Source organism: Enhydra lutris, unplaced genomic scaffold (assembly GCF_002288905.1).
Source record: "Enhydra lutris kenyoni isolate GAN:26980312 unplaced genomic scaffold, ASM228890v2 scaffoldscaffold12, whole genome shotgun sequence".
In the NCBI taxonomy this organism is placed as follows: Eukaryota; Metazoa; Chordata; class Mammalia; order Carnivora; family Mustelidae; genus Enhydra; species Enhydra lutris.
In genome coordinates, this window is record NW_019154096.1 from 22,999,138 (window position 1) to 23,025,618 (window position 26,481).

The window sequence follows — 26,481 nt, forward strand, 5'->3', positions numbered from 1 at the left end:
AAAATCAGAAGATTTTATGATAATGAAAGTAAAATTTCTATTCATTAGATTATTTTTTGTCCTGGAAAGACACTCGGGACCATAACATATAAAATAAGCAAACAAAAAAGCTAATTGTACTAACTCAACCTTTAAAAAATTGTAATTCTGGGCGCCTGGGTGGCTCAGTGGGTTAATCCGCTGCCTTCGGCTCGGGTCATGATCTCAGGGTCCTGGGATCGAGTCCCGCATCGGGCTCTCTGCTCAGCGGGGAGCCTGCTTCCCTCTCTCTCTCTCTGCCTGCCTCTCCGTCTACTTGTGATCTCTCTCTGTCAAATAAATAAATAAAAATATTAAAAAAAAAAAAAAAAAAAAAAAAAACTATAAAAAAATTGTAATTCAACACATAGAGTAAAATCCTGATCTGAACATATGAACACCATATAAACAAAATGAGTTTCTTACAGAGAGAGCTGCATCTGGGGTAAGTCAGCTGAAGTGTATTTATGCATGAAATCTCTGGCCCATTTAGAAAATGAAGGAAGATACTCTTCTACTTCTTGTTTTATCTCTTCTTGATTCAGATTTAAGCGATACCTGCAAAATAAGAGATTAAGCAAGAAAGCATAAACATGAAAAAAGTAAGTAAGAACCAAAACATCCAAATAAACAAGTTATCCACCAACTAATTAATGGATATATAATGTGATATATATGGGCCACCTGGCTGCTTCAGTTGGTAGAGCACAGAGCATGCGACTCGTGATCTCAGGGGTGTGAGCTCACGCCCCACATTGGGGAAAGAGTTTACTTAAAAATTAAGTAAATAAAATCTTTTTTTTAAATGTGGTGTAGGGCGCCTGGGTGGCTCAGTTGGTTAAGCAACTGCCTTCGGCTCAGGTCATGATCCTGGAGTCCCGGGATCGAGTCCCGCATCGGGCTCCCAGCTCCACGGGGAGTCTGCTTCTCCCTCTGACCTTCTCCTCGCTCATGCTCTCTCTCACTGTCTCTCTCTTCTCTCAAATAAATAAATAAAATGTTTAAAAAAAAAAATGTGGTGTATACATACAATGGAATATTATTCAGCCTTTAAACTGAAGAAAGCAGAGCCTATCGGTCCTCCAAAAGAACTGGTTCGGCAGAGAAAACAATATTAGCAACGCTAGTTCTGCCAAAATTGCTTTTCCTGAGCACAGTAGCAACCTCAAGCTGCAAGACAAGCTTAAATTCCTCAGGGGAGCAATTGCTGATACCAGAAAGCTCCAAATGATCACATATTCAGACGACCAGAGGCAAGGGTTATCCTTGCAAAAGGCTGCTTGAAATCTGGCCAAGTCCTTGGCTAACAGCTGGACGCCACACCAAGCACAAAGACCCCTGACACAGCCATCGAATGTCACCACCCGCCAGGCTCCAGCCACCCGGCTGTGTGGGGAGAAGAGAGGCCTGAAGGCAAAGTGAGCAAGACCAGCGCTGCCCAATGTAGTGGGGGCTCCTGAGCCCACGGGGAACACTGGACTGTCCAGAGCCCTGCTCAGCCTCTTCTACGGGTATTGTCATTATGGTATACAGCCCATCATACCATGGCATATACTATTTAATCTTAGAATCTACACACATCTAATAGGTGAATCCCAGTAAAAAGTATATGGATGCTGTCTGCACTAATCCTGCAACTTTGCTCTAAATTTGAAATTATTTCCAAATAAAAAGATTTTTTAAATGTTTTAAGGGCATATATTCTCTGGCCCCACAATTCTACTTCTAAGTATTTAACCCAGATATATGCCTCAAAGGTATGAAATAAGGGATATATAAAGGTATTTTTTTTTAAAGATTTGTTTATTTATTGGAGAGACAGAGAGTGAGAGAGGGACAACAGGGGCAGAGGGAGAGGGAGAGAAAACGTCAAGCAAACTCCACGCTAAGCACGGAGCCCAAGGCAGGGCTCAATCCCACGACTCCGAGATCATGACTTAAGCCGAAATCAAGAGTTGAAAGCTTAACCAGCTGGGCCACCAAGGGGCCCCTAAAGGTGTTTCTTACACGATTGCTAATAAAAGCAAAGACTGAAATGCCAGGGGGATACTTAAATAAATTATAGTACATCCATACAATGAAATATTACACCATTATTAATTAAAATTGAGACAGCTCAGGGGTGCCTGAGTGACTCAGCCAGTTGGGCGTCAGACTCTTGATTTCAGCTCAGGTCATGACCATGGGGTCATGAGATCAAGCCCCGCAGCAGGCTCGGCACTGGGCTGGGTGTAGAGCCTGTTTAAGTCTTTCCCTCTCCCTCTCCCTCTGCCCCTACCACCCCCTACCCATGCTCTCTCTCAAAAAAAAAAAAAAAAAAAAGCTCAGTAAGTACTACCAAGGAATGATCACTACACTTAACCTTTAAGTGCACAATAATATACATAGTATTCTACAATTTACCTAACAAAAAATATATATGTACACATACACACACACATATAAACATTTGAAATCTCTGTAAAATGACATACAAGAAACTGGTAACAGTGGTTGCCTCTGGGGCAACTGGATGGCTCTGTCGGTTAAGTGTCTGCCTTCAGCTCAGGTCATAATCCCAGGGTCCTGGGATTGGATCCCTCATCAGCCTCCCTGCTCAGCAGGGAGCCTGCTTCTCCCTCTGCCTGCTGTTCCCCCTGCTTCTGCTCTCTGTCAAATAAACAAAATCTTAAAAAAAAAAAGTTTTCTCTTGATGGGACGGCTGACTGGCTTAGTCAGTAGAGCATGTAACTCTTGATCTTGGTGTGGTGAGTTTTCACCCCACACGTGGGGTAGAGTTTACTTTAAAAAAGGGGGGTCATTACAGCTTCCTGCTTGCACACTTTCTTAGACCCTTTAATCTGAAATAGCAGCTGCTGTGTTGTAGGAGAGACTCACATGGCAAGAAACTGAAGCCTCATGACAACAGCCATGACTGTTATCACCTTGGAAGCAGATCCTCCCTTCAAAAGACTGCAGTTCCAGGGGTGCCTGGGTGGCTCGGTGGGTTAAAGCCTCTGCCTTCGGCTCAGGTCATGATCCCAGAGTCCTGGGTTCGAGCCCCGCATCGGGCTCTCTGCTCCGCGGGGAGCCTGCTTCCTCCCGTCTCTCTCTCTCTGCCTGCCTCTCTGCCTACCTGTGATCTCTCTTTTTTTAAAAAAAAAAAAAAAAAATTAAAAAAAAAAAAAAAAAAAAAAAAGGACTGCAGCTCCAAACAGGAGACCCTGAGCCCGAGCCATCCAGCTAAGGCACCTCTGAATTCCTAACCTATAGAAACTATGAGATAATTGATTAGATACTTGTCATTTAAGCCACTATGGTTTTTTTTTAAGCTACTAAGTTTTTTTTGTTTGTTTTATTTGACAGAGAGAGAGAGAGCGCGAGAACGCACAAGCAGGGGAAGTGGCAGGCAGGGGGAGAGGGAGAAGCAGGTTCCCCGCTGAGCAGAGAGCCAAAGGTGGGGCTCGATCCCAGGACCCTGAGATCACGACCCGAGAGGAAAGCAGATGCTTAACTGACCAAGCCACCCAGGCGCCCCCTTAAGCTACTAAGTTTTGATGTGATTTGTTTCAAGGCAATGATCAATACAACACACAATAGGTATCAATGTGTGTTGATTAGGGTATGACAAAAAAAATTAAAACTCTGAAATGCCATAAACAAGTGTTGGCAAGAACGTGGGGAAAAAAAACCAAAAAACCCCTATGTACTATTGGTGAAAATGCAAACTGGTGCAGCCACAGTGGAAACAGTATGGAGGTTCCTCAAAAAAATTAAAAATATAACTACCCTTTGATCCTGAATCACACTACTGGGTATTTACCCAAAGAATTCAAAAACACTAATTCAAAAGGGTATATGCACCCCTATGCTTATAGCAGCATTTACAATAGGCAAATTGTAGAAGCAACCCAAGTGTCCATCAATAGATAAGTGGATAAAGATGGCAAGAGAGAGCACACACACACACAAACACACACACAGGAATATTACTCAGCCATAAAAAAGAATGAAATCTTGCTTTTTACAACAACATGGATGGACCTAGAGAGTATAACACTAAGCGAAGGAAGTCAGAGAAAGACAAATACCATACAATTTCACTCATATGTGGAATTTAAGAAACAAACAATCAAAAAAAAACAAAAAACAAAAAAAACCAACAAAGGGAAAAAAAGGCCCTGACCCAAAAAACAGACTTTTTTTTTTTTTTTAAAGATTTTATTTATTTGAGAGAGAGAGAGCGCATGAAAGGGGAGAGGGGCAGAGGGAGAAGCCAGCTCCCTGATGAGCAGAGGGCCTGATGTGGGACTTGATCCTGGGACTCCAGGATCATGACCTGAGCCGAAGGCAGTTGCTTAACCAACTGAGCCACCCAGGTTCCCCCAAAAACAGACTCTTAACTGTAAAGAACAAACTGATGGTTACCAGAGAGGAGGTGGGTGGGAGAATGAGTGAAATAGATGAAGGAGATTAAGACTCCACTTATCTCAATGAGCACAGGGTGATGTGTGGAAGTGCTAAATCACTACATTGCACACCTGAACTAATATAACATTGTATGTTAACTATACTGGAAGTATAATTAAAAACTTAATAAAGAAAAAAAGATAAGTTACTTTATATATATATGACATTTCTATTTTTAAAAAGCAAAATATCTGTTTTACAGAAAAACCTTGACCAAGGCACAACCTCTCTGTGTTAGTGTTTCTTCATTTATAACGGATCATATAAGATAACTAAAAGCACTGAACACAGGACCTGACACACATCAGGGTTCTAAAATGTTTTTAGGAGGGGGCGCCTGGGTGGCTCAGTTATTTATGCATCTGCCTTCAGCTCAGGTCCTGATCTCCAGGTCCTGAGATCGAGTCCCGTCTTGGGCTCCTGGCTCAGTGGGAAGTCTGCTTCTTCCTCTGCCTCTCCCCCCATTCCTGCTCTTTCCTCTTCTCACTGTCTTTCTCTCTCATATAAATAAATAAAATCTTCTTTAAAAAAAAATAAGAAAGAGGGGCGCCTGAGTGGCTCAGTTGGTTAAGCGACTGCCTTCAGCCCAGGTCATGATCCTGGAGTCCCCGGATTGAGTCACACATCGGACTCCCTGATCAGCAGGGAGTCTGCTTCTCCAGCTGACCTTTCTCCACTCATGCTCTCTCTCTCATTCTCTGTCTCTCAAATAAATAAATAAAAATTAAAAAGAAAAAAGAAAAACAAAAGAAAAAATTTTTAGGACAATAGATCATATGGCATTAGTAAATCAGTTGTATGGCATTCTGGAACACATTTTTTCCATATAAACAGGGAAAGAGGTTACCAAGTGACTCAGTGGATTAAGCCCCTGCCTTCTCCTCAGGTCATGATCCCGGGGTCCTGGGATCAAGGCCTACATGGGGCTCTCTGTTCAGCAGGGAGCCTGCTTCCCCCCTCTCTCTCTGTCTTCCTCTCTGCCTACTTGTGATCTCTCTCTGTGTCAAATAAATAAATAAACAAACAAATAAACCTTTTTTAAAATAAATAAATAAACTGGGAAAGAGAATTACATCTGGGAAAAGGTTTACGTCAACTAGTCTGGAAATCAAAATTACCCCTAATAAAAATAATTCTGTGAAAAAACACGGTTTGCAATAAGAGTCACAAAGAAACAGCAGAATATGCCAACCTCTCTGCATGTAGTCTCTCATAAAATGTCAACGATTAGCCATTTGTGGGTTTACATATATTCTCTCCACTGTCATAAAAATTTTGCAAAATAGGTATTACCGCCTTTTTCAAAATCTTTAGGTAACCTGTTCAAACCTAAAACTGGCAAAGCTAAAATTTAAAACTAGGTCCATCTGACTCCCAAACCCATACAATTTATAGTATGTCACATTTCTAGAAATAAAGCAAAATGTTTTTCACACTCTTGGAGAGCAGCTGGAGTCTATTGTGCACGTGTACAGATATTTTTAGCTCAAGAGTTTCTATTCTGCAATTTCAGAAGCTCTTCACAGAACTGCAGTGGGGTACTACAACCCTGAATTTGCATTCTAGTATTATTCTGATTTATATTTAATAGTCTAATAACAAAATACCTTATGGATTCCAGGAGAGAATTCTCTATAATAAAATAGTACCTATAGCACATGTTGTAACTACTTACATTTCCTTGAGATGCCTTATTTCTTGAACAGTTTGAAAAGCAAATGCTTGTAGCTTTTCTGGGGCAAAGCTATTGCTTATTGCTTTTTGAAATACTTCATGAAGAACTGTACCAATCAGCATTTGGCGCGTGGCTGGATCAGAGCTCTATTTAAAAAAAAAAAAAATCATACATTTTATTTCAAAACATATTAACAGACACGATCCCATATTATTACCTATCCTATTAAACCACCACAGCCAAAATGCACAGGTGAGACAAAGGTCAAAATATTAAATAACTTTTTTCTAGTGAGTAAAATTATAGATGACTTTCACTTTCTTTTCTTTTTTTTTAAAGTTTTTTTTTTTTTTAAATTTATTCATTTGAGAGAGAAGAGAGTGCACAAGCAGGGGGAGAGGGAGAGGGAGAAGCAGACTCCCCATGAGCAGGGAGCCCAATGCAGGGCTGGATCCCAGGACCCTGAGATCATGACCTGAGCCAAAAGCAGACACTCAACTGACTGAGCCACCCAGGCACCCAACTTTTACTTTCTTCTATTCAGAATTACTTGAGTTTACAAGCATGTTCTTTTTTAATCAGTGATTTCCATTTTGAAAACATTAAAAATAAGCTATATGAAAAATTTCAATGTATTCTCAAATGCTTAACATATTATTTTCTAACTTCACTTTATAATCTACTCAAATAAAACCCAATGCAGCCATAGATCATAAATTCATGTAAGTAAAAGATATTATCAAACATAAACTTCAGGGCGCCTCGATGGCTCAGTCGTTAAGCATCTGCCTTCAGGCTGGGTCATGATTCCCAGGTCCTGGGATTGAGCCCTGCATCAGGCTCTCTGCTCAGCAAGGAGCCTGCTTCTCCCTCTCACACTCCCCCTGCTTGTGTTCCCTCTCTCTCTGTGTCTCTCTCTGTCAAATAAATAAAATCTTAAAAAAAACAAACAAACATAAACTTCAAACTTACAACAAAGATTTTTGACAAGGGAACTTGTCAAAAATGTTCCCTCCACTCAAAAAGAAACAGTATTTTAAAAAAAGACACCATATTTCTCAATTAACTCTATTCTTAGCCTAGACCTTCCTCTTAAAGATACAATAAAGCCACCAAGACATGCTTCAGAAATTTTAAAAATTAATTTACAGAGGACTCCCTGTACTATTTATGCAAGTTCTTTGTGAGTCTTAAAGTACTTAAAATAAAAAGTTTTTAAAAATTAAAAAATAGGGGCGCCTGGGTGGCTCAGTGGGTTAAAGCCTCTGCCTTCGGCTCAGGTCATGATCCCAGGGTCCTGGGATCGAGCCCCGTATCGGGCTCTCTGCTCAGCAGGGAGCCTGCTTCCCTCTCTCTCTGTCTGCCTGCCTCTCTGCCTACTTGTGATCTCTGTCTGTCAAATAAATAAATAAACAAAATCTTTTAAAAAAAAAATTTAAAAAATATTCAGGGCTAACTTATAAAATGTAGTTAAAAGACAAGTTGATAGTTCCCCCTACCCACAAATGAAAATACAAAGCTGATTTTTTACAACTACAATTAATTGACAACTAAGACTATTAGAAAATGTCTATTTAGGGATTCTTCCTTCTCTTTTTTTTTCTTTTTGCTCAGCTGTATTTTTGGATTTCTATATACATATAAATTGTATAATTTAAAAAATACCCTGAAAAGAAGAAATTCTTTAACAAATAAAACCCAGGTTCTTCAACAAATGGCACTGAAGCAAAGAGGGTCAGTATAAGGTAAAACTAATATAGATTAAAAGAAACTTAGGAGATGTACCAACCAAACATAATGCAAAAAAATTTTTTGGAAGAACCTGGCTGGCTCAGTCAGAGAAGCATGCAAATCTTGATCTTGGGGTTGTAGTTTCAAGCTCCATGTTAGGATTAGAGACTACTTAAAAAAAATAAAATCTTGGGGTGCCTGGGTGGCTCAGTGGATTAAGCCTTTGCCTTCCACTCAGGTCATGATCTCAGGGTTCTGGGATCAAGTCCCACATCAGGCCCTCCGCTCAGCAGGGAGCCAGCTTCCACACCTCCCCCTTTGCCTCTCTGCCTACTTGTGATCTCTGTCTGCCAAATAATAAATAAAATCTTTTAAAAAATAAAACTAATTTAAAAATAAAAAATAAAATCTTAAGGGGTGCCTGGGTGGCTCAGTTGCTTAAGCATCTGACCCTTGGTATCTGCTCAGGTCATGCTCTCACAGTCATGTGATCAAGCCCTGCAAAGGGCCCTCTGCACTCAGTACAGAGTCTGCTTCAGACTGTCTCTCCCTCCCATGTGCTCTCTCTCTCTCAAATAAATAAAATCTTTAAAAAATAATAAAATAAATAAAATCTTAAAAAAGAAGAAGAAAAAGAAAAAGATCTTATTTGGATTCTGACTGATTCTAAGAAAACAACTGAATAAAAAGATATTTTCCTGGGGCGCCTGGGTGACTCAGTCAGTTAAGCGCCTGCCTTCAGCTCAGGTCATGCTCCCAGGATCAGTCTGCATCAGGCTCCCTGTTCAGCAGGGATCCTGCTTCTCCCTCTCCCTCTGCCTGCCATTCCCCCTGCTTGTGTTCTCTCTCTCCCTGACAAAAATTTCAAGGCTTTTATTTATTATTTGAGAGAGAGAGAGCACAAGCAAGACAAAGAGTATGAGCAAGGGGGAGAGGCAGAGGGAGAGAGAGAAACAGACTCCCCACCAAGCAGAGAGCCCAATTCAGGGCTCGATCCCAGACCTCAGTATCATGACCTGAACTGAAGGCAGACACTTAATCCACTGAACCACCCAGGTCCCCCTAAAAAGATATTTTCAATAAAACACATCACAGGGGCGCCTGGGTAGCTCAGTCGGTTAAGCATCCAACTTTTGATTTCAGCTCAAATGATGATCTCAGGGTTGTAAGATGGAGTGTGTCTGGCTTGGCACTGAACACAGAGCCTGCCTGAGATTCTCTCTCCCTTTCCCCCCACCCCCCGAACCCCGCAAGTACTCCCCTTCTCTCTAAACAATAATAATAAAAATAAAAAATAATAAAAAGACATTACAGAAAATTGAGCATTATATTAATTTAAGGAATTATGATTCTTTATATTATGTATGATAAAGATATTATATTTATATTTTAAAGATCTTCAGCTTTCATTTACTTGCAAAATAACAGAATGTTTGGGAACAACAAAATGGATACATGGGAGTTTACTTAAAAAAAAGAAAAAGTGTTATCAGGCGCCTGGCTGGCTGGCTCAGTCAGTTAAGCGTCTGTCATGGGTTTAGTTCATGATCCCAGGGTCCTGGGACTGAGCCCATCAGGCTTCCTGCTCAGTGGGGAACCTGTTTCTCCCTCTCCCTCTGTGTGCTACTCCCCCTGCTTGTGTGCTCTCTTTCTCTCTGTCAAGTAAATAAATTTAAAAAAGAATTTTTTTTGAAAGTGTGAAAGTGCTCTGTAACTCTAATACCCGTAGAAACACCAGCTGTTAATATTATTCACCCTAAAAGTTTCACTCAGGACAGCTCTTCTCATACACCGAATACTACTGGCTATGCTTGTGCCAGAAATCAGCATGTCTGGATATAGAATCAAATATCCAAAATCTTCATCTATTATCCAAGTATCAGACAGGCAGTCTCCCTCCAAATGAATGATGTCCCCTGGCTCCAGTGGTACAGAGCACCTACAAATAAAGCATAGTATACATAGTTTAGATTCCTACATTTAAACATATTAAAGAAGCCTCAAAAAGTAAACGAATACTTTATCTAAAGGAACGGTATCTGTAAACTTTTGGGTCTTTCAAAAAAAATCTAACACTAGGATGTAGTCTTTTGAATCAACTCCTAGTCACTCTGCTCCTTTCTACCTTTGAAATATACCTGAGAATACTCAGGGGTCTTCCTGAAATACCAAAAAGGAAAACTGCTTAATGTTAGCATCATCTAACACAAAAGCTACCAAATCTTTAATAGTGTTAATACATTGCTCCAATTATGGATTAGATTGTTTCAATAATAATTCTCTCATTCCTAAAACTTCTAGCGTATCTAGTTTCTGTAAGTCTTAAGGCATGAAGCCAAACCCAATGTGTTAAGCATAAAATATTTATCATTTTTATCCGGACAAAAAGCCCAAATAGACAAAATTAGACCTCCACTTTCTCTGCGTTTCCTCTTCACCCCTCACAAACCATACTTTGCTTGAGTAGAGAAATCTAGGGTTTAAGAATGTTCTAATACTGTAATTAATTTTGCTCTTAGTGAAAAGCTGCAATCTTAAGACAAAAAGTACTGGGAAATTTTAGAAGTAGTCGCTTAATAAGGACCTTTGTAATAAACTTTCAAATGACAATAAAAACCAAGTTTCAGAATAAGGAGCTTGACATGCTGGGGTAACAAGCACAATTTCTACAAGAAATTAATTCAGGTTCATATCTATTCCCTTTATTAACAATTAAATTATAGCAACATTCACACAAGTCAATGTGATGAGTTTTAAGATGGTCCCCTTAAGCCAGATCAGTGCTCAAAGTAACACGAAAATTACCAGTCATTCCTAAGGATACACAGTTCTTTATTTTCTAGTGACTGGGAAGCAGTAATGATTAGGTGTTTTTCATGGGTTCCTTCTTCATTCTGTACAATATTGACTGCTAACACCAGGTACCGGTTATCCATTCCTCCATTCAGAACCATTTTAGAAATGGAAGCTTCCACCTTCTTCTGAAATCTGAAACATATACAAACAAAACTACTATAATATGAAATAAGTCATCCAATTTCCTTTATCTACAAACCAACCTTCTCAATTTTCTAGGTTTGCTTCTTGTAGAAAGCTTATCGCAATGATCATTAGCTAAATAGGTAAAAATTAAGAGATTAAGGGCATAGCAGAATTCCTATTAAAAAACTTCCCAGACATGGGGCGCCTGGGTGGCTCAGAGTGTTGGGCCTCTGCCTTCAGCTCAGGTCATGAACTCAGGGTCCTGGGATGGAGCCCTGTATAGGGCTCTCTGCTCAGCAGGGAGCCTGCTTCCCACCCCACCTCTGCCTGACTCTGCCTACTTGTGATCTCTCTCTCCGTTAAATAAATAAAAAAACTTAAAAAAATTAAAAAAAAAAAAACTTCCCAGACGTAATGCCACTTAAAACATGCTTATGATATGGATTTTTTTTAAATATTTTATTTATTTATTTGAAAGACAGAAATCACAAGTAGGCAGAGAGGCAGGCAGAGAGAGAGGAGGACGCGTGGGGCTCCATCCCAGGACCCTGAGATCATGACCTGAGCTGAAGGCAGACGCTTAAGCCACTGAGCCACCCAGGTGCCCCTATGATATGGATTTTTTCCAAACACACTCTTAGTTCTTAGGAGGAGCTCTCTGGGACATCCATAATCACGAAAATCAAGGATAAATTGAAAAATATTAAATAACAAATTCCTACCACTGGTGCAAACCTTACCAAAGTACAAGCAAAAGGAAATGACTTGGACACTATCCTTTTTGTAAATGAAAGGGATAAATGTCAGGGAAAAGCATAGTGTGGGTGGTTTGCTGATGTCCTACTGTGAGCCACAGTATTACATTAACCTTTAGGCCTACTTAGAAATCACTACTCCAAACTACTATTTCATGAAGAAAATCCTTCTATAAAATTTCAGTGAGAAACAACTAGCCCCTACCTCGCAGAGAAAAGTAAGCTTAATACCTGTCATGTTAGCTCATTCCTTCACGGAGTAACTCACACATTTCTTATTTATAATGGGCAGGTCAACTTCACAACACTTTTATCCATTAATCCTTAAGCCGCCTGAAAACTGCAGAATTCTCTAATCGTTACAGAAAACACTAAGTCCCTCGTTAGTCTTTCCAGTTTGACTGCAGTCTTTGTCAGTGACAGTACAACTGAGTCCAACGTCATTGCCTCTATAATTATAACACCCAACCCTCGGCTCTCTTACTCTGTAATCGCCTCATTCACCTACTTCAGGAGGCCTCAAGCCATGAATTTCCCGGGGTCAGCTGGGACGCCTTAAGGATTTCGCAAAGGATAATGCAGATCAAAACCCAAAATGCAAAGATCCGTCAACAATAATTAGTATCATTATTAATTGAAAATAATTCCACACCATGATTATGGGTGAGTTGTCCTGACTAGTCCAAGTTGAGGGTAGAGAGCTCTCCTGGAGCAAGTTTCCCCGACTTAAACATAGAGGAAAGCATCTACAGTTGCAACTTCCCTTTATGAGGGCGTTTAAGGTGCCTGGCACTCCCCGAATTCGGGTAAGTGATATCTAGAGAAAGAAATGAACCGTTAAGGGAGCCGTCTCTGGGCTCTGGCCCGAGCGTGGCCCCAAAGAGAACATTACGAAGCGGACCCCAGCTTTGCAAACTCATCGGGAGCCCCGAGTGGGGTCCCCTAACCCCGAGCCCCGCTCCTCGGAAGCGCGGCTGCGGCCTCTCCCGCTCCTTCCTTTCAAATCTCCCGCCGGGCTCCCAGACCCTCCCTCCGCTCCGCTCACCGCTCAGCCGGCGGCTCAGCCTCTTCCCCGAGACTCTTCTTCAGCAGCTCCAGTTCTTCCAGTTGCGCCATGGCAAGCGCGGAAAATGCAAACTGTCGCCAGGTAAAATCAGAAAACCCCAGCAGCTCCGAAGACAAAAAAGAAGCGCGAGTTTGGGAGGCGTCGTGCGCATGCTCCTTCCCGCTGTGGCCCCAAGGGACCTGCGCGAAAGAGGCCCCCTCCCGGCCTGGCGTTTCCACGCGGAGCCCCCGACCCGGTGGCGGTAGTCTGAACAAAGTCTTTACTCCCTTGCTTTCGGCTTTCGTAGGCAAGGAGTCTCCTAATCTGGCCCAGACTAAGTGCTCCTGCTCTTTCTCTTAGACACGCCAATCCTTGCTCAACTCACACTCTTAAAATCAATTGCCCAAACCCAGCCCTCCCTTGTTAGCTTGCAGAATTTTCCAATTTGGGGGGAAACAACCTCCCCTCTTTTTTTTTTTTTTTTTTTTTTTGAGAGAGAGAGCGGGGGGGTTGGCGGTGGGGAGTGGGGGAAGAGGGCAGGGAGAAGCCGACTCCCGGCTGAGTAGGGAGCCCCAGGCAAGCTGGATCTCAGGAGCCTGGGATTTTGACTTGAGTGGAAGGCAGGCAGAGGCTTAGCCAACTGGGCCACCCAGGTGCCGCTGCCTTTGTTGTGTTTTTGTTTTTGTTTTTGTTTTTGTTTTTTTTAAGATTATTTATTTATTTATTTGACGGGCAGAGATTACAAGTAGGCAGAGAGGCAGGCAGAGAGAGAGAGAGAGAGAGAGAGAGGAGGAAGCAAGCTCCCTGCTGAGCAGAGAGCCCGATGCGGGGCTCGATCCCAGCACCCTGTGATCATGACCTGAGCCGAAGGCAGAGGCTTTAACACACTGAGCCACCCAGGTGCCCCTGTTTTGTTTTTTAAAGATTGATTTTATTTCTTTCTTTCTGTATGTATGTATGTATGTATTTACTTACTTACTTACTTATTTATTTGTTTGTTTGCTTGTTTGTTTGTTTGACAGAGATCACAAGTAGGCAGAGAGGCAGGCGGGGCGGGGGGTAGAATTCTCCCTGCCTAGCAAAGAGCCCAATGCCGGGCTCCATTCATGGACCCTGAGATCATTACCTGAGCTGAAGGCAGAGGCTTAACCCACTGAGCCACCCAGGCGCCCCTGTTTTGTTTTAAGATTGATTTATTTTAGAAGGAGAAAGAGCGCACCCGGAGCATGAGCAGGGGGAAGAGCAGAGGGAGAGTAAGAGATTGGGGAGCCCCAGGTGGGGCTGAATCTCAAGACCACCCAGGAGCCCCTCCTCCTCTTTTTTTTTTTTTTTTTTTTTTGTGGAAAACTCATTGAGAAATTAGAAGCTGTCAGATAAGAACATCCTCATCAAGCCACAACTAAGTCTATAAAAGTACTAATATCTGTACTTGCCTTATAACCTATTTCCACTTTTTTCAACAGTAGACAAAGCCCATACTGATCAGTGAACCACCCTACTTGTACTCCTTCTCAAGGGCATTGCTTCTTCAGCTATGACATCATTGGGTTTAGATATTAGTTTAATTTTGAAGTTTTTAAGGGGCATTTGGGTGGCTCAGTCCGTTAAGCCTCTGCTTTAGGCTGGGTTCATGGTCCCGGGGTCCTGGAATGGAGCCCTGGATCAGGGCTCCTTGCTCAGCAGAGCTGCTTCTGCTCTCCCTCTGCCTGCCTCTCTGCCTACTTGTTCTCTCTCACTCTCTCTCAAATAAATAAAATCCTTTTTAAAAAAATTTTTAAAGGGTTTTATTTATTTATTTGTCAGAGAGAGTGTAAGTAGGGGGAACAGAAGACAGGGAAAAGCTGGCTCCCTCCTTCTCCCTGCAGAGGCTTAACCGACTGAGCCACCCAGGCTTCCCCCCCCCAAAAAAAAATCTTCAAAAAAATAATATACTAGGGAATATTTCTGAATGAAATGTGTAAAAAATAATAAAATAATCACCTAATAAAGCTATCATCCAATTTTATTTTATCACAGTTTTTTAAGATTTTGGGGCACTTCGGTGGCTCAGTCGGTTAAGAGTCTGCTTTCAGCTCAAGTCATGATCCTGGAGTCCCGGAATCGGGCCCTAAAACGGGCTCTCTGCTCACCAGGGATTCTGCTTCTCCCTCTGCCCTTCACCCCGCTCATGCTCTCTCTCTGGCTCTTGCTCTCTCTCGAGTAAATAAATAAAATCTTCTAAAAGTAATAATAATTTTTAGAAGACTTTATTTTTTTAATTATTTTTTTCTCATACCCTCCAATGTCCACTACCCAGCCACCCCATGCCTCCCAACACCTTCCCCAGAAGATTTTATTTTTAGAGTACTCTCTAAACCCAGCATGAGTCTCAAACTCATAACTCCAATGTCAAGATTCACATGCTTGTCTGACTGAGCCAGACAGGTGCCCCCATCATCCAATTTTATTTATTTATTATTATTTTTAAAGATTTTTATTAATTGACAGAGAGAGAGAGAGAGAGCGCGCGCACAAGCAGGGGGAGCAGCAGACAGTGGGAGAAGCAGGTTCCCCGCTGAGCAAGGAGCTTGATATGGGACTTGATCCCAGGACCCTGGGATTATGACCCAAGCTCAAGGCAGATGCTTAATCAACTGAGCCACCCAGGTATCCCCCATCATCCAATTTTAAAATAATCTTTATCAAAAGTTATCTTTTGGAGCAGGCGCCTGGGTGACTCAGGCAGTTGAGTGACCAACTCTTGATTTTGGCTCACATCATGATCTCAGGGTCCTGGGACCCAGCGCTCAGGGAATAAGAGTCTGCCTTTCTCCTTCTCCCCCTCCCCAGCTTGCGCAGGTGCTCACACTCTCTCTAAAACAAGTAAATCTTAAAAAAAAAAAAAAGAAAAAGACTTTTAAAAAAAGTTGTTTAAGGATGCCTGGGTGGCTCAGCCCTTAAGCCTCTACCTTCAGCTCAGGTCATGATCCCAGTGTCCTGGAATTCAGTAACAAATTGGACTCCTTGCTCATCTGGTAGCTTGCTTCTCCCTCTGTCTGCTGCTCCCCCTGCTTGAACTCTGTCTGTCTCTCTCTCTCTCTCTGACAAAAAAAAAAAAAAATCTTTTAAAAAATAAGTAAACAGGGGCGCCTGCGTGGCTCAATGGGTTAAAGCCTCTGCCTTTGGCTCAGGTCATGATCCTGGAGTCCTGGGATCAAGCCCCGCATCGGGCTCTCTGCTCAGCAGAGAGCCTGCTTCCTCCTCCCTCTCTGCCTACCTCTCTGCCTACTTGTGATCCCTGTCAAATAAATAAATAAAATCTTTTAAATAAATAAATAAATAAACAAAAAGTTGTCTTTTACATTTATGTTAATTCATACAAAAATTATGAGAAACTTCTTGAAAAAAATGGAAAAAGCTCGCCTGAAATAGATACAGATTTTCTATCTGTGATGCCACATTCAGCTGGTTTTCCTCCAGCCTCACAGGCCCTCCTCAGTCTCCTTTACTATCTCTTCATTTTCTGCCCAATCTCTAAACACTGAAAATTCTTAGAGGTCAGTTCTGGACAAATTTCTCTATCGACCATCTCCCTAGGTTATTTCATCTATGCTCATGGCTTTAAATACCATCTCTATCCTGCCAATTCTCAAATTCATATGTATCGACTGGGCTTTTCCTCTGAATTCAAAAATCCAACTATATACTTGATAGCTACACTTTGAAATATTTAGGGGTGGAGGGGAAGTCTTTCATTATAACGTGGCCAAAATCGAATTTTTAATTTTCTCGACAGACCTATTATTCTTCCCAGTAATAGCACTATCTACCCAGAATATAAGGCCAGAAACCCAGAAGTTCTCCTGATTGCCTTCTGTTACCACCCACATTCAATCCCTAGGCAGACCCATAGATTCAGCCTTTAAAACTTTCTTAAATCTCTTCATGCCTTTCTGTCTCCAAGGTCACTACCCAATCATTATCTCTATCCTAAAAAACTTCAGCACACTCTTAAATGTGTTTCCACACTTGTCTCTCTGCAATTCAGTCCCTTTTCCCAATATTTAAAAAAAATTTTTTAATTTAATGTTTTATATGTAAAGATTTAAAGTTTACATTTTAAAAATGCACAGATCTTAGGTGTACCAGTTGATGAATTTTGACAAATGAGTTTAATTCAAACCCCTACTAAACAAAGAATGTGTTATCATCACTCTAGAAAGTTCTCTCATGCCCTTTTTCAAGCAATTCCTACATCCATCCCTGCTAGAGAGGTAACCACTAGTCTGTTTTTGTTCTTTGTTTTCCACTAGAGATTAGATCTGTCTACTCTAGAACTCCACATAAATGGAATCATATGATACACACTATTTTCTATCTGGCACATTTAGTCATTTCTACACCTTTCAATATAATATGTCTGTTCAAATCCTTTACCTATTTTTTTTTTAATTGCATTGTTCTTGGGGTGCCTAGCTAGCTCACTCAGTAGAGCATGGGACTCTTGATCTCATGGTTGTGAGTTCAAGTCTCATGTTGGGTAGAGAGATTACTTGAAAATAAAATCTTTTTTAAAAGTTAAAATAGGGGTGCCTGGATGGTTGAGTCGTTAAGCCTCTGCCTTCAGCCCAGGTCATGACACCGGGGTGCTGGGATCCAGCCCCACACCGGGTTCCCTGCTCAGCTGGAAGCCTGCTTCTCCCTTTCCAACTCCCCCTGCTTGTGTTCCCTCTTTCATAGTCTCTCTCTCTCTCTCTCTCTCTCTCTCTCTCTGTCAAATACATAAATAAATAAAATCTTTTTTAAAAAATCAAAAAGTTAGGGGCGCCTGGGTGGCTCAGTGGGTTAAAGCCTCTGCCTTCGGCTCAGGTCATGATCCCAGGGTTCTGGGATCGAGCCCCGCATCGGGCTCTCTGCACAGCAGAGAGTCTGCTTCCTCCTATCTCTCTCTGCCTGCTTCTCTGCCTACTTGTGATCTCTGTCAAATAAATAAATAAAATCTTTAAAAAAAAATCAAAAAGTTAAAATAAAATTGCATTGTTCTTTTATTGTTAAGTTACAGAGATTCTTTATATTCTAGATTCAAGACTTATGTTGGATACGTTTGCAAGGATTTTCTCCCAGTCTGTGGCATGCTTATTCATCAATTTTTTTTAAAGATTTTATTTTTAAGTAATCTCTACACCCAATGTGGGGCTCAAACTTACAACCCCCAGATTAGGAGTCACATGCTTTTCTGACTGAGCCAGCCAAGCACCCCACTTATTCATCTTCTTAACAAGATCTTTATAGAGAAGTTTAAGTCTTTCTGAAGTCTAATTGTCCATGTTTCTTCCATGCTTTTTGCTACCTGTGGCCTAAGGAGTCTTTTCTAACCCCTAAGTAATGAAGATATTCTCCTGTTTTCTTCTTGAAGCTTGATTGCTCTATTTTTCATTTTGGTCCATAATCCATCTCAAATTAATTTGTGTGTGTGGTACAAGGTAGAGATTGAATCTCCCTCACCCACTGTGTGCATATCCAGTTTTTCCAGCAGCACTTGTTGAAAAGGCTTTCCTTCCCCATTGGATTGCTTTGGCACCCTTAAAACGTCAAATGACCTTTTAAGTACAGGTCTGTTTCTGGGCTCTCTACTCTGTTATTCTGTTATTCTGATGTTTGTTGATCGTTATGCCAGTCCCTCAATGTTATAATTATTACAGTTTTATAGTAAGTCATATGGTCAGGTGGTGATGCCTTTGTTCTTAAATCTTAAAAAATCTTAAAAAAGATTGTTTTGGGTATTCTAGATATTTGAGTTTCTATACAGATTTTAGAATCGGATTGCAAGTTTCTAGAAAAGAGCCTTCGGAGGGCTGGGGGACTGGGACTTGGGTGGCTCAGTCAGTTAAATGTCTGCCACTCAGGTCTTGATCCTAGGGTCCTGGGATTGAGTCCCACCTGGGGCTCCCTACTCACCAGAGAGCCTGCTTCTCCCTCTCCTCCCTGCTCGTGCTCTATCTCTGCCTCACTCTCTCTCTCTCAAATAAATACACAAAATCTTTAAAAATAATAATAATAATAATAATAATAATAATAGAGCCTACAGGAATTATGATTGAGATTGCATTTGATCTATACATCAACTTGGAAAAATTAATTTCTTTACACTATAGTCTTCTGATTCATAAACATGGGTTATCTCTCCATTTATACAGATCCTTAATGTCTCTTAGCAACATTTTGTAATTGTCAGTGTAGAGCTCTTGCACATCTTTTACTAAGTTGAAATGTTTTATACTTTTTTTTTTTTTTTTTTTAAAGATTTTATTTATTTATTTGACAGAGAGAGATCACAAGTAGGCAGAGAGGCGGGCAGAGAGAGAGAGGGGGAAGCAGGCTCCCCGCTGAGCAGAGAGCCCGATGTGGGGCTCGATCCCAGGACTCCGGGATCATGACCTGGGCCGAAGGCAGAGGCTTTAACCCACTGAGCCACCCAGGCGTCCCTGTTTTATACTTTTGATGCTATTATAAATTAAATTGTTGGGGCGCCTCTGCCTTCTGCTCAGGTCATGGTCCAGAGGTCCTGGGATCTAGCCCCGCATCAGGCTCTCTGCTCAGCAGGGAGCCTGCTTCCTCCTCTCTCTTTGCCTGCCTCTCTGCCTACTTGTGATCTCTGGGTCAAATAAATAAATAAAATCTCTTAAAAAATAGTTTTTTCTTGTGTTCCTTTTTTTAACTTACAGATTTTATTATTTTTTGAAGATTTTTTTTAAAGTAATCTCTATTCCCCAAATGGGGTTTGAACTTAAAACCCCAAGATCGAGAGTCACATGCTGTACTGATTGAGCTACCCAGGTACTTTAAAGGGTTTTTGTTTTGTTTTGTTTTGTTTTTTTAAGATTTATTTATTTGCGAGAGAGAGAGAGACAGAGAGAGAGAGAGCATGAGTTTGTGGGGCAGAGAGAGGGAGAGAGAATCCTTAAGCCGACTCCGAGCCAAGCATGGAGCACAATGCCGAGCTGGATCTCATGACCCTGAGATCACAACCTGAGCCAAAACCAACAGTCAGATGCCTAACTGACTGCGCCACCCAGGTGCCCCTAAAGACTTTTTTTTTAAGTAATGTCTATACCCAATGTGGGGCTCAAATTCACAACCCACACAAGATTTCAATGCTCCACCAATTGACTGAGGGAGCCAGGCACTCCTGAATTTTTTTAAAAAATATTTTATTTATTTATTTGACAGACAGAGATCACAAGTAGGCAGAGAGGCAGACAGAGAGAGAGGAGGAAGCAGGCTCCCTGCCAAGCAGAGAGCCCGATGTGGAGCTCGATCCCAGGACCCTGGGATCATGACCTGAGCCAAAAGCAGAGGCTTTAACCCATTGAGCCACACAGGCGCCCCCTGAATTTTTTTTTAAGTAAGCTCTATGCTCAATGTGGGACTTGAACTCACCATGATGGGATCAAGAGTCGCAGGCTCTACGGACTGAACCAGCCAAGTACCTCTAAATGAAATTGCTTTTAAATTGTTTTTCAGGGGCACCTGGGTGGCTCAGTCATTGGGCGTCTGCCTTCGGCTCAGGTCATGATCCCAGGGTCCTGGGATCAAGCCCTGCATCAGGCTCCCTGCTTTGCAGGAGGCCTGCTTCTCTCTCTCCTACTCTCCCCACTTATGTTCCCTCTCTCATTGTCTCTCTCTGTCAAATAAATAAATCTTTTTAAAACATTGCTTTCAAATTGCTTCCTGATAGTGAATAAAAGTATATATTTTTAGGGGCACCTGGCTGGCTCACTCGGTGGACCATGCAACTCTTGGATCTTGTGGTTGTGAGTTCAAGCCCCACATTGGATGTAGAGAGTACTTAAAAATAAAATATTTGATGGAAGCAGGGGCTGCAAATAAAAATGAAAATAAAATCTTTTTAAAAAATGTATATTTTTACATTTACTTTATATCCTGAGATATAAATTCACTTATAATTTCTCAAAATTGTGCTATAGGTCCATTAAGACTTTCTACGTAATCATGTCATCTACAAATAGAGGGAGTTTTACTTCTTCCTTTCTGCTCTTTATGCTTTTTATTTCATTTTCTTACCTATGTTCATTGGTTAAATAGAAGTTGTGACACTGGGTATCCTTACCTTCTACCTGCTCTTAGGAGGAAAGCATTCAATATTTCACCATGAAGTATGATGCTAGCTGTTGGGTTTTCATGGGTAACTGTTACAGTTATCTAATACTACATAAAAACAAAATAAACTTCCCAAACTTAGTGTCTTAAAACAACAATAATTTTTTTTAGCTTGTGAAATTTCAATTTGGACAGAGCTTAGTGGGGAAAGCTTGTTTCTTTTCCACAAAGCCATCAGCTGGGACTGAAGAACCCGATTTGAAGATGGCTTACTCAAATGGCCGGTAAGTTGAGGCTGGCTGTAAGTTTCTCTGCAGAGGCTGCTTGGCTTCCTCATAGCATGGTGGCTGGATTCCAGGAGCAAGAATTCCAAAAGAAGCCATCTCAGCACTGTGACATAACCTCAAAAGTCACATAGCCTTACTCCCACTGTAGTCTTAGGTGCACCAAGCCAAATTTAAGAGGTGAACATAGTCTCTCTCTCTCTCTCTTTTTTTTAAAGATTTTATTTATTTGACAGAGAGAGAGACAGCGAAAGAGGGAACACAAGCAGGGGGAGTGGGAGAGGGAGAAGCAGACTTCCCGCTGAGCAGGGAGCCCCATGTGGAACTTGATCCTAGGACTCCCGGATCATGACCTGAGCAGAAGGCAGACGCTTAACAACTGAGCCACCCAGGTACCCCACATAGTCCTTACCTCTTGATGGGATGAGTGTTAATGACACATGAGAAGAGCAGGTGAGATGGAATGTATTGTTGGAAAATGTAATCTGACAAAATGCCCCCTATCAGATTGATATAATGAATCATATAATGAATATAATTCATATAATGAATCAATAGTGAATTTTCCAAGTACTTTTCCTGCATCCATTGAAGGATTTTCTCTTTTATGCTGTTATTACCGGAAATCACACTATTGACTTTAGATTGTTAAACCATTTGGTAATCCTAGGATAAATTCAACTTGATTATGCTATAATAAACTTTTTATGTATCACTGGGTTTAATTTGCTAGTATGTTGCCTACTTTATTTATTTAATTTTTTTTAAAGTAATGTCTACACCCAACTCATGACCCCAGAACCAAGAGTTGCATGCTCTACCGGCTGAGGTAGCCAGGTGCCTGATTTGCTATGTTGTTAAGAATTTTTCCATCCTTACTTTTGAAAGACACTCTCTGTATCTTTCAGTACTGAACTCTTTAAATTTCAGCTCAGGTCTTGATTTCAGGGTTGTCTTTTCAAATTGTTCTTCCCATGTGCCTTATTTCTCCCCACTGAACATAAAGTCTCCAAAAACATGGACTGAGCCATCCTTCTTCAATAAACATCATTGAACATCCATTATGGTGCCTCACCCTGTCCTCCTTATAGGGGATGAAGGCAGAGCTCAACCCTTGAGAGAACCATCTCGGTGGACATAGGTAAACAAGCAGTTACCATGAAGTGTAGGACATACTCTATTAGAGAAATACCTGACGTTGGATGCTGTTGGACATCCAAATCAGACTGAAAGTACAGCTAACAGACTTCCCAAGGTAAGCTATCCATAATGCCTGACACACAATGGGTGCCGAACAGATGGATGTTGAATACCCAGAGGGGAAAGAGGGTAAGATATTATTATATATACCTATTAACTTTTCTAACTCCATACCCTTGTGAGCTAGGAGTGGTACCTCACTTATCAATCCCTATGGGACAGTGGTCTGTCCCATTCTATAGATCACAGGGCTATTCCCACAAAAGGCAGGAAGAGTAACAGTGGAAATCAAAACAGAAACAGTCAATCCTCAGTGGAAGATAACCTGGCAAGATACACTTTGGGTCATCAATCTGAAATAAATCAAATAAATATAGTCACTATTTTAAATACTCTTACATTCTAACTACTTATATTTAGCATTTGTGCTTCAATGATGTGAATAGGTTTTTTTTTATTTAATTTTATTTTTTCAGTGTTCCAACATTCATTGTTTATTCACGACAATGAACAGTTTTTTTAATAATGTGAACAGTTAAAAAGGAGAAATAATGGCCAAAATACAAATAAAATTTATTTTTAATATCCTATGTATTCTATAATAGACATAGAATGCAAATTTTTATTTAAAAAAATATTTGCAGTCCTCTTTTATTGATAACATAACTGAGATACTTATTTCATACATTTAAATTATCTTGAGATTTGATAACAATATTTAGCTACAATGTAGCCCAGAAATGAAAATATACAAAATAGTTTTAAGAACACATGTATTTCTACTTGTGGGTACACTTACAAATCACACAAAGATACATATTCATTTTAAAATAAAGACTTTGAAAATGAAACCAGTTCATCTAATTTTTACTAAGTTATGACAAAAAATCTTTTATGCAAACAAAATTAAAACTGAAGCAGAAATAACACTTCCAACTTAGTTTTCTAATACATAAATTAGATGGTAACTAGACTTACTGTGGTGATTATTTTGCAGTAAATACAAATATTGAATCATTACATTGTGCACCTGAAACTAATATATTGCTATATGTCAATTTTACCTCAATAGAAAAATTATAAAGTTAGAACAATTAAAATAGTTTGCATTGATCAAAAAGAATCACATCAATTTTACAAATCACTACTTCTGAGGACAGAACCATAATTGTTCCCTTCTCATTTCTGTCATGCTTACAATAAAAGATAAAAGGTAATCAAAACACAGTAAATGGAATTCTTATATTTTAAACCATTTTAACATAAAGAATAGTAATTAAATCATGTCTTACATTTCTACTTAAGGTTATATTGCACTAAAATTATTTTACATGGAAGAACTAGTTGATGCATCATGACAAAATACCTTACATTCTTTGACATACACATCTTATATTAATGGTTATTTCACAGTCCACTTAAATAAATTTTCTAGTGTATACCAAATCACCTAACAAAAACAAATTTATAATGCTAATCTGTTTTGAGAGCAAAGATATTCAGTATTTATTATTACTGCCTTTGGGAAATACATTGACTTTTAAAAACAAATTTAAGTCAGTCATAGTACCTAGTACCTAGTAATAACATTTGAGCAATACCTGAAAATTCTTCATTTATTGTTGAGTTTCTACAAGGCTAATTTTTAAATACAACATTTATTTTATTTAAAAACAAAGAGAAAAGTGTCAGTCCCTTTATGCAGTGGAGCAGAATTATGAGAAAAGAGATAATAAGAATAATCTTCAATGCTGGCATCTAAACTGCATGTTTGTAAGATTTTTTTTAAATTTTCTTATTTTTAGTAATCTCTACACACAGAGTGGGGCTCAAACTTATGATCCCGAGATTAAGAATCACATGCTTTTCTGGATGGGCCAGCCAAGCACCAACCCCCCAAGCTATGTTTTACATAACTTAAAAATTCAGTTTTCACCATTCTGCTGCAATATAACCAAGCCTATTTATTGTAATTATAATAACTAATCATAGAGTCTTTGAAAATCATGATTATAATTAAAGCTTGGAATTAAAGCATGATAAAGCTAATGGCAACCTCTTAAATCCAATTTTAAGTTAGTTCTACTTCCAAGTAACACTTTAAAATAGTTTCAAATAACCTAACTGATTAGACAGCATCAGCTTAGGAATTTTTTTCAATGTTCTAAGGTATAACATTTGGCATCAAAAAGCACAGTAAGCACTTCTGATTTGTGACGAATAAAAAAAAAATCAAGTACTAAAAAACCAGTGGTTCCTGTGACAAGGCAAATATCCCCCTTCAAGTAATGTTCCTTCCAAAATTAAAGTAACATTTTGTTTCTCCCTCTGAGATTTTATTAAGAAAAAGAAAACGTGATTTTCTTTAGTTGAGGTGAAAAAACTGCTTCATAAGTTCATATGTTGTGAAAGCCACTGCTTGAGAGGGAACACAGCGAATGTAATTAAGAGATAAACCACGATATAATCCTTTTCGAATTCCATGGTGTCCATAGACATACTTCATAGTCTCCCACATGGTACTGAAAGATAATGATTAAATGACAAAACCATTATACCCACTCATGAAGAGACAATTTCAGGATCCATAATAGCATTTTTTAAAAAGATTTTATTTATTGGGGCGCCTGGGTGGCTCAGTGGGTTAAAGCCTCTGCCTTCGGCTCAGGTCATGATCCCAGGGTCCTGGGATCGAGCTCCGCATCGGGCTCTCTGCTCAGCGGGGAGCCTGCTTCCTTCTCTCTCTCTCTCTCTCTCTCTCTCTCTCTCTGCTTGCCTCTCTGCCTACTTGTGATCTCTGTCTGTCAAATAAATAAATAAAATCTAAAAAAAAAAAAGATTTTATTTATTTATTTGATAGAGAGACACAGCATGAGCAGGGTCAGAGGAACAAGCAGACTCCCCACTGAGCGCCATGCCTGGATGGATACAGGGCCCAATTCCAGGACCCTGACATCATGACCTGAGCAAAGTCAGATGCCTATCCAACTGAGTCACCCAGGCGCCAACCCTCCCATAACAGCATTTTTTTTTTTAATTTGACACAGTGAGAGATCACAAGCAGGTAGAGAGGCAGGCAGAGAAAGAGGGGGAAGCAGGCTCCCTCCTGAGCAGAGAGCCCTATGCAAGCCTCGATCCCGGGACCCTGAGATCATGATCTGAACCAAAGGCAGAGGCTTAACCCCCTAGTCACCCAGGTACCCCATAACAACATTTTTAAAAGAAGCCAAAATGCCATCTTAAATAGCTTTTGGAAAACAAGTGTAAAAATAAGCTGAAGATAATATAATAATAAAAATTTTTTAAGGGGCACCTGGGTGGCTCAGTGGGTTAAAGCCTCTGCCTTCGGCTCAGGTCATGATCCCAGGGTCCTGGGATCGAGCCCCGCATCAGGCTCTCTGCTCAGCAGGGAGCCTGCTTCCCCTCTCCTGCCACCTTCCTCTCTGCCTACTTGTGATCTCTCTCTGTCAAATAAATAAATAAAATATTAAAAACAAAACAAAACAAAAAAACCCACCAACTTGAAAATTCACAATAAAGCAGCAATTCATTCCAAATAAGTACAAGCATTATACACAGAACTGCCAGGCTCATTAGTCCAATCTATTTTGTTTGGATTATGTCTGTAATATTTACTGGCAACACTATTTCATAATAATATCTGGACAACTAGTAAGACCATAGTCCTATTTCCCTACTCACTTTAAACATTACATTTCCTAAAGAAAATGAACAATGACAGAGAACGAGAACTTACAGGCACTTTTCAAATTCTGGAAGAACAGTTCCTAATTGCATTCGCCGACGAGTTACATCAAATGGGTAGCTAGAAGAAAAAGGCAGGACTTAAAAATGATTTTTAGTGTTCTACTCAACAATTATTGAATACAAAGACCTATATATTATTTCCTTAGAAAAGAATGTGTTCCTATGTTTTTATTGTTTTGGGAGTCCATATATAAGCCCATAAGGTCTTGCTTTTGCTTATGTGGTTCCATTGGTTTAGATGATTCTTCTCTCTCAGCATTACAACACAGTGTTCTATTCGTTCCTCAAGGCCAAATTAAATGCTACTTTCTGAAGATTCAAACTGAGTATTTTTCATTGTTGGAAGCTAAGACACGGCTTGGCAACTTTGGCACTATGGACATTTTAGGCTGGGTAATTCTTAATTGTGCGGGGTCTATCCTGTGCTGTAAGTGCATCCCTGGCCTCTGCTGACTACATGCCAGCTGTGACAGT

The 26,481-nt window shown here is 40.3% G+C and overlaps 2 protein-coding genes across 2 annotated transcripts in view; both read right to left on the reverse strand.

Moving 5' to 3' along the window:
- Positions 1 to 12,726, reverse strand: part of LOC111144952 (DNA replication helicase/nuclease 2) — a 52,804-nt gene extending 40,078 nt beyond the window's left edge. Inside the window, exons 1-5 of the mRNA XM_022499573.1 lie at positions 12,656 to 12,726; positions 10,679 to 10,861; positions 9,629 to 9,812; positions 6,143 to 6,288; positions 445 to 576 (exon numbers count right to left, since the gene is read on the reverse strand). Coding sequence (XP_022355281.1) covers positions 445 to 576; positions 6,143 to 6,288; positions 9,629 to 9,812; positions 10,679 to 10,861; positions 12,656 to 12,726 — 716 coding nt within the window. The remainder of the gene's footprint in view (positions 1 to 444; positions 577 to 6,142; positions 6,289 to 9,628; positions 9,813 to 10,678; positions 10,862 to 12,655) is intronic.
- Positions 12,727 to 23,279: 10,553 nt separating this feature from the next.
- LOC111145066 (solute carrier family 25 member 16) overlaps positions 23,280 to 26,481 on the reverse strand; it is a 51,061-nt gene continuing 47,859 nt past the window's right edge. Inside the window, 2 exon segments of the mRNA XM_022499680.1 lie at positions 23,280 to 24,761; positions 25,997 to 26,065. Coding sequence (XP_022355388.1) covers positions 24,605 to 24,761; positions 25,997 to 26,065 — 226 coding nt within the window. The 3' untranslated portion in view covers positions 23,280 to 24,604.